Genomic DNA, 8,649 nt, shown 5'->3' with positions numbered 1-8,649 from the left:
TTTAAAATATCATTTATTTATGTATGATATTTTTGTCATGCGATTTTAAAGCCGGTCCTACAAGCGCATCCAAGAATAACATGCAGCTTATCTCAGAACTGTCGGTGAAAATTATTCTTGGAGCTAGGTTTAATTGAGCTGCATTTTAAAGAGGTGCAATTTCACAATTTGTGTATATTTTCTAAGTTCACTATTTTGTCATGTGTTGAGAAAAACACAGATTTAAAAATTACATGGTCTAATATTTACATTTAGCATATAACTGCAACATGCTTTTTTTCGTTTTTTTTTTAAAGACTCGAAAGGACTTGAAATTCAAAATTTCAGACTTGTGACTTTACTTGGACTTTTACACCAGTGACTTGAGACTCGACTCTGACTTGCCTGACATTACTTGAGACTTGACTTGAGACTTGAGGATAAAGACTTGAGACTTACTTGAGACTTGCAAAACAATGACTTGGTCCCACCTCTGCTGTTTTCTATCATATAGCCCCTTATGATGCTCATCTGACGTTTGGCCAGTGATCTGCTTTTTGCATTCTTTGATAAAGATTAAATGTAGGGATGATATAGTGTGACAGGAAAACACAGCTTCTCATAGTTCAGTACACTTCAAATGGAAAGATATGTTAACAAAGACAGAAGCAGATCTCTTATGAAAAGAGCTCATCTTACTCCCGTGAGCATATATTCAGTCTCTCTGTTTTCAGAACAGTCCTATGTATAAAGCACCAATAAAGCTGACAAAATAATAATACAGTTATCCAAAAAAAAATTAATGACGTATTCATTAAACTGTTCCTTAGGCGAAATTCTGTCTGTTTAATTAGGTGAGTCACAGCAGACAGATCTTAATGGACCTTCCCCACCCCACTCCAACCCAAACTCCAACTCTGTTTTGTTTCAAAGGTGATCTGTACTTCAGTGGCTATGAAAACCAGCTTGATGGGAAAGTTTGGATTTTTACTCAGAATTTGAATGTTTTAGAACTCAAATAAACTTCATAAAATGTTAGTTAGATCAAATATTTTGTGTGTAAAGGGCACGCTGACCAAACTTTAAGCACCCACGAAAGTAGCTGGGCCTTTTGTCAGATTTTATAAAAGCAGCTGAGAAAGCTGTTCAGAAAATGGTTCTAAGACCTTCACATGTACATGTGTACCTTTGTGATATTAAATGTTAGGATGCTTTGACATTTTGTAGTCTTTTAAAAAACTTGGATGGTTTAAGTAGCTATACTTGTCCTGTAGATGTAAAGCAGAAGCCCCCATCTTTAAATTTTTGGGGGAGGTTGAAGTTGAAATCTCAGATTTTGATGTTCAGAATCTTTTTTTAATATTTCTTTTTTTTTTTTGTAGCAACTTAATATGAAGTTAACATAGTAAAAAAGACACTTCACTAAAGATTACAGAGAGTAATGCAACAAATCAAATGAATTGTTCAATGTTTAAGAATTTCATGTGTCTAAAATCAATTACTAATCTCTGTCATGAACACTTGATAGTTCCTTCAGTAATTAACAGCATTTTGCACAGTTAGTGATCACCATTTTTTTTGGTCATCATTAATAGTTATATAATGTTCAGCTCTAATTTTCATATTAAGTGTTGTGTATTAAATTAGGCACTTGTCAAATACACTTTTACATTAAGATTTTAGATAAATATTTTATGGACGTGTCATTAACCATCACAATGACAGCCCAAAATGCTAGGCTAAATTGTGAATTAAAAAAATGTTGACTCTAATTGTCTTCTGATGCAAACTGTGGATAAGCTTCTTATGACAGTCAGTGCAGAGCAGTACGCTTGGTTAAGCCAAGCGCTCCACCTGTTTTGTTTGGCATATATCCTTTTCAGCACTACACAGTTACACGTTGCTGCATGTGGGTAAATGGAGATTGGACAGGATTCGCATTTATGTATGTGGGGCTTAGAAAGACATTCCACAATATTCTTTGCTACGTTTCATTGCAAAATATCCATAACTGTGTGGATGTGAATCTGTGCCCTGACAGATATGAATGGCAACAGTTACACAAAACACTTCAAAAGTGCACTGTCACTGTTTGCCATTTGGTAGGAGTTCAAGTTTGGGATTTTGTGGTGTGCTAAGTTGGTGGATGGGTGGGTTGGATTTTGGAAGCAGATGACAAGAAAGGAAGTCTGAGAGCTTCCTACCAGCAGAACCCCCCCCCCAGCTAACACCAGGGCTTCCAGTGCCTTAAACAACTGGACACGACTGATCATATAAACTCCAAATCTCCAAAATCAAATTGTTTAACTTAACTTTAAGATACCCGATGGCCTGATGCACTAGAAAAAGTGACACAATTCCTAAGAAACATATCGATGAGGCACATATGCATGTTTTTTTATTTTTATTATTATTATTTTTATGTTTAATATATTTGTCACCTAGCTTGATGAAACAGCTGATGGCGGGAAGTTTAGCGTTTGTTTCATCTTCAAATGTCATGTATTAATTTTGCATGACCAAGCAAGTTGTAAAAACAAACTGTGTGCACACATAGAATTGTATTTAAATAGGAACAAGAACCAGGAACATCTTTTTTTCTTCATAATATAGATACAAAGCGCATAATGAAATGCAGCGGTAGGAAAAGCGATGGGGAAAACGCATGCACATGGGGGAAAACATGTGCACGCTTGCACACCTCATTGCTATTCCGCAGCGTGCCATGAATAAAAGAATTTGCTTTGACAAATACAATGAATGTGAATGAATGAAATAGTTGAAGACACTAAGCCATAAACATATCCATGTTTCTCACGTTCCTATCAAAGAAGAAATCCCTTGTTACTGTAAAAATTTAAATCTACGCTTCATGGCAGGAATGCCTCAGCCCATTGCATCAAGCATCTATTCAGTTTGAGACACAAAGACAGGAGCAGTGGGATGTTGTCAAAACGCCACATAAGCTCTTAGAGAACATACAGAGCATGGGGTAACAGTGTTAGTTCAGAAAACACTCACGGAAGCAGTTTTTTGATACATTTTCTTAGTGCTGACAAATGACCAGTCATGGCACAAGAGCATGTCAGACACTATAAAACAAGCCCAGTAACTGCACTCGCAGCCTTCATGCAATGAGCTCGTGGTGTTTGTTTATTCGTTGTTCTGATGTTTCATTAATGCAAGTGATGAAAATATAAATGATGTAAAGCTGTGAAAGGAAAGAAAAATTCCTTAGAGCTCAAACAAAAGGGAAGAGGGATTTTTTTTTTTCCACTGAAAGGCAAACAGCGCAGCGCTGTTAGACTTTACACCGCTGTTCAAATAAGATTTATTATTTATTGCTCCTGTAATCTCAAAGCGCAATCCAAAATGAAAAAGAAAGCGCATTTGTGACCAGTGTCACTTCACTTGCATACACTCTCAGAAATAGGGGTACCAAAGTGTACCAAAAAGGGTACAAATGCTTGTCGCTGGGGGTGTTCCTTTTTGAAGGACATTTCTGTACCCTTTAGGCTTGGTACATTTTTGTACCTTATGAAATTGTACCATCTGAAGTACAATCATGTACTTTCCTAAGACATAAATGTACCTTGAAACTATAGTACAGAAATGTTCCCTTGAAAAGGGTACAATAGGGTACCTATGAGGGTACCCCCCCAGCGACAACCTATTTCGTACCTAAAGAGACAAAAATGTACCCCCAATAGTCCAAAATATTTGGTTATTTAACCATTTATTTTCGATAATACAATCACATCAAAGCATTTAAACAACCACAGAAATACATCCTTGATTACATTCGTATATTGCCATAGGACATGTCAAGAAAAATACATTCATTTAAAAAAAAAAAAAAAAAAGTAAACAATCACATAAAGACATTAAACACCTGAACACAATGGAAAATGTGCTTGCAATCACGTCACACAGAATACCTCAAGGACACAAACAGCCTATCATCAACTAAATACGTGTCTAGAGCTTGAAAGTCTAATTCATTTCCTGGATTGAACAGGATCCAGTCATTGTCAACTGCCACTTGGTAAGCATGGAAATGACATTCATAAGTGCAAGGAAGTAACAGTTTCCCACACAATACCCAACAAGTATCAACATTCAAAATATACTTGATTTTAAGGAATATAGGTATGGCTTCAGTGTGTACATGGCCAACTACAAAAACATCCTCAAGTTCATATTTGACACTGCTGACAGATATAGCAGACACACACTGAAGCACTTTATCCTGAAAATGCACATCTGTAACACTTTTGTTCATTTCCAGAGCATTCTGTAAGTCACCTGGCAGAGATGAAAATGGCACACTGACACTTGTGCTGAGTGAATGTTCAAAGTCAACAAGCAACTTATCTGAAGAAAACTCCCAGCACTGTTTCATTTGATGACGATTGTTAAGAGTTGCAGTGATGTTTACAAAGTTTTTGCATTTACTCGCTAGATTTTTGAAATATTGATGCTTGCTTTCATATCCCATACACCACAAAGGGCGAAGAGGACCATGCATCAAAATCAGCCTTGGGTAGTGAATAAGGTAGTGACACTTGGGTGGGGGCATATTTAATAGAATTGGTTAAGTACCCTGGTGACACTTACTGGCAGGGGTTTGTCTCCCTGGTCTCCTATGTTGACAATGCAGTTCTGAAGAAAGACAAGTGTTTTCTTGAAGTATGCAGGGTAGGTCATGTTGAACACGAAGAAGGTGGAGAATGCTGAGATGTAGGCCTCATCCAGCGAGCGGCACGAGCAAACATCCACTCCTTCAACTGTTACAACACAGCGACACTGTCTTAAGAGGGCAGTTGTCCAACTCTTATCCTTCATTCGAATGGTTGGGTATGGACTCGTGGGAGTATTCTGCAGAAGAGGAAGAAAAACATTAGTATACAGTATGTTTAAGCAATATGTGCCAAGTGGATTTTCAACAGATTCCTCAAATTACCTTCTTTATTTGCTGCAAAACAAAACTGTCTATTCTGATAACCTGTAAACATGGCCCCTACTCCAAACAAAAAGCCAATGACTGTTGTGGTAGTGTTTGATAAGCTGCTAAAGTTTGACATAATATTCAAGGGCAAAAGCAATCACCCCTGACAGTGACAGTACCTGTGAAGAAGAATTTTCCTAAGGGGACAATAAAGGTCTATCTATCTATATAAACACCAGACAAAACCCAAGAGCACAGCAGCACTGTGGATTAACAGCAGTGTTTCCCCTACATTAGCTTAGCTGTGATGCTGAACCGCAGCTGAATTCAGCTCCATGCCAACAAAACACCGAGAATGAAACTTGTGGCCAAAGGCTATGCATCATGCATTTACCTCTCCAAGGATGATGAAATCTTCTATCTTCTCCTTGAAGATGGATGGCAAGAGAAGTGCCCCCTTGAAGTCAATTCCTAGGTCATACAGATGCAAATGCACTTCATTAGATTTTGATAGCATGCAAATTCCCATTAACATGCTCTTCACATGACACTATGGTACATCAATTATCTTTGGAAGAGAGAGCAAATGAATTGTCACAAAATTTACTATTTGTATGAGGTCAAATTAGCACCTGTAATGTCTTCAGCCAGTGCATTCTCTCTTGCCTCCATGTAGACCTTCTTCAGTGGCAAATCCTTGGTCATTTGAAGAACAGCAGTGAAGTTTTTGCTAAAGCGGCGACAGATGTTGTCTTGGCAGGGATGCATTAAATCAACCTCATCACACAACTGGAAATGAAAAGAGCAGAATAGACAAAAGAATGACATTTTACATTGAGGATTTAAACTTTTGACATGTTTAAAGACACAGACTGGAGATAAATGTAAAGTGCTTTAACCCTTGAACAAAAAATTCTAAAGCTAATAAACAGATTGATTAATCAGTTAGTACAGAAAATAATAATAATCAGATTTAGAGACAAAAAAAATCATTAGCTGTTTCCCCAATCATCTTAACAATTCTTGGGTTGCAGACAGTGTCCCTGCACAGAGCTTACAGCTCTCATATTCGAAAATCCCAAATCCCACTAAGTAGGTGAAATGGTACAAATGTGTACCTTCCATTGTTTAAAATCCCTTTGAGCGGGAAACAAGTTAGATGCGATAAATTTTGCTTAGAAAACATTTTTGTTAATAGCTATATTTACATACTAGCATGTTTTGAGAAATTATTGATTTTTTTACATTGTTGTACACGGTTACTGACTATTTATTGATAAAACACTGGAATACGGCGGGCAGACAGACGTTGAACATTCCACCAACAGTCTAAATAGTCCACATTTGTACCTTTCTTTGTTTAAAACTTAGCTAACTGCTAGCATTCACCCATGTTAAAGCTAGCTCTTCGGACTTTTGCTAACTCTACTGTAAAATTACACGTTGTAATTTTTATAAAAACACAAAATCACACCCGACTTACCTCTAAATCTTTGCGCCTCGTCGTCTGACACATCAACGCCTTCTTCCATCAACTTTTTAAGGAGCTCCTCCATCGATAACCCCCTGAGAGTCATTTTCTGTGTCAACGCTAGTCAGCGCGGAGGCGGAGCACTCATCGCTGCTGGCTTTTCAGCCTTTGGGATTAATGCGCGTTGCGAACTTGATACATGGAAATACAACATTGTGGTATTAATGCGCAGTTGTTTAGAAACAGTTATGCTGTCTTGGCGAACTATATTTGTAACTTACAAAATGTAGTCACCGTAACATAAAAATCTGCTTGACATTTTAACTTCCAAAGAACCTCGGTTTAACTTGATGTTGCAAATTCCATAAAAACCTCACAATTAATGAACAATTCTAGGATGTAGTTAAAGCAAAAAAGTAAAGTCCAAACATAACAGTAAAATGATTTCACGTTTTTGAAAGATTTAAAACATTAAAAAATTATAACTGGAACTTAATAAAATGGAAATGGACCAGTTTTTTTTAACATCATTTGGTTGTGCCTGCATGTCATTGTGTGTTTTTTTTTAAATATAATTTAACATAACTTACACAAAGGTAGGTTACAGATATTCTTTGCATCATAGGATAATTTACGTACAGAGGAGAGGACCAACAGATTTGATTATAACATGTAGCTTTTATGAGCACACTCACATCTCATATGAATTTTACAATTAACCAGGCCCATCCAGATTTTCCCATGCTGACCCATTACCACGTTCTGCCACTGTCACTGCAGTACAGGTCAAAATGGTACAGATTTGTACTTTATTTCAAATTGTACCTTTAAAGGGGCATTTCTGGACTTTTAAAGACCAGTATTGTACTTTTAAGGGAACATTTTAAAAAAATGTACCTATAGGTACAAAAATGTTCTTCTCTCGTACCTCTATTTCTGAGAGTGTATCTTATTCATTAAATAGCTTTTTGTTTTGCTCATCAGTGAGAAGACAGTGGGTCATTTGGGCTTTTAATTCACAAAACCTTTTGTAATGCTCGGTGCTTATGAGAATAAAGCATGTGCTCTTTATACCATACACAACCCTACAATAAATGCCCTGCACAGTGTTTCCTCAAGCACCACTCACATGATTTTATATGACAGCGCACATATTTTCCAGTTTTCTATGCTGTATAAAGTGAAAGCAAACAGAACATATGATTCGCAAATTACATGTATTTGTAGCTTTAGTGCAATTTTCTTTAACTATATTTATTCACTGAGTTTCCAGCAAAGTCCAGACTTGGTCAAAAAGAGAGAGCGATCACACAGAATTGGAATTATTTAAACAATAACAATAAAACATCTGTTGTATGTAGGTCAGTTACTGGTGTGTTGATGGATGTAAGTGAAGTGTGAGCAGATATCAAAGGAAAAAGCTAAACCAAGAGTTATATGGTGAGGGTGACAGAGAGCAAGACAGAAAGAGGAGTTGGCATAAATAACCTGATAAAGAGCATTGGTTAACATTGCCGATCCCTACCTGCAGGAAAGAGTGGAGACAACAGGAAGAGCACTGACCCTGTCAGAGGCTTTTAACAAGCCTAGCTCAGTCTCTATCCTGTGTTTTGGGCATCTGCATTACATTTATGGTATATCTGTCCTGCAGGTGTTGTGGATATCCTACATGCTTAGTGAGACAAATGAGTGCATTGCCAAGTTGCAGCTCACTCTGTGTGTACAGGATTGCCCTGCAGTTGCTTTGATGTCACTGACACATGGCTCTGTTCAGCTGTGATTAAATTAGCATATCAGAAACTTTCCTTAGGGTCTTGGAGAGCTCAATAAATCTTTTCTGGGTGTATTTAACAATTCTGTTATTGATTCTGGGCTTTACTGACTGCAATTGCACAAGTAGATAAACTGAGTAAAGCCAGACTGCTCCTTATTACTAATTATACCTTTTTGGCTAATACTTGCATACATGGAAGACTTTATATAACTAAAATATATCCGAGTCTACTCTATTCTTGTGCCAAATAAGACGTTATTTAAAATGTTGAAAATCAGGACGCTTTTGGGTAAATTAAAGACATTATGGATTTCTCCTATATCTTTGTTTTTTTACTGTTGTTGGTTAAATACTTTAGCAGCTTTGGACTTTCGACACATCGAGAAACCTTCACTCAGATGAGATTTGCAGGTAAAGTACAATGCATCAGCCAGTGGTGTTTAACAAGGATGCAGAACAATAAACCAGCACCAGTTT

The 8,649-nt window shown here is 37.1% G+C and overlaps 1 protein-coding gene across 1 annotated transcript; it reads right to left on the bottom strand.

Moving 5' to 3' along the window:
* Nucleotides 1-481: 481 nt before the first annotated feature.
* Nucleotides 482-6,374, bottom strand: LOC146655793 (uncharacterized). The gene is made up of 3 exons (XM_085428532.1): nt 5,560-6,374; nt 5,322-5,398; nt 482-4,857 (listed from the first exon to the last, which is right to left on the bottom strand). Exons 1-3 carry the CDS (start codon nt 5,753-5,755, stop codon nt 4,561-4,563), a joined length of 570 nt encoding a protein of 189 aa, XP_085284658.1. The 5' UTR covers nt 5,756-6,374; the 3' UTR covers nt 482-4,560.
* Nucleotides 6,375-8,649: the final 2,275 nt, after the last annotated feature.

Source organism: Rhamphochromis longiceps, linkage group LG13 (genome assembly GCF_057381845.1).
Source record: "Rhamphochromis longiceps isolate RC_006_pf linkage group LG13, R_longiceps_female_GT1.1, whole genome shotgun sequence".
In the NCBI taxonomy this organism is placed as follows: Eukaryota; Metazoa; Chordata; class Actinopteri; order Cichliformes; family Cichlidae; genus Rhamphochromis; species Rhamphochromis longiceps.
Note: the sequence above shows the minus strand (reverse complement) of the source record. Positions and strands in the feature narration are given on the sequence as shown.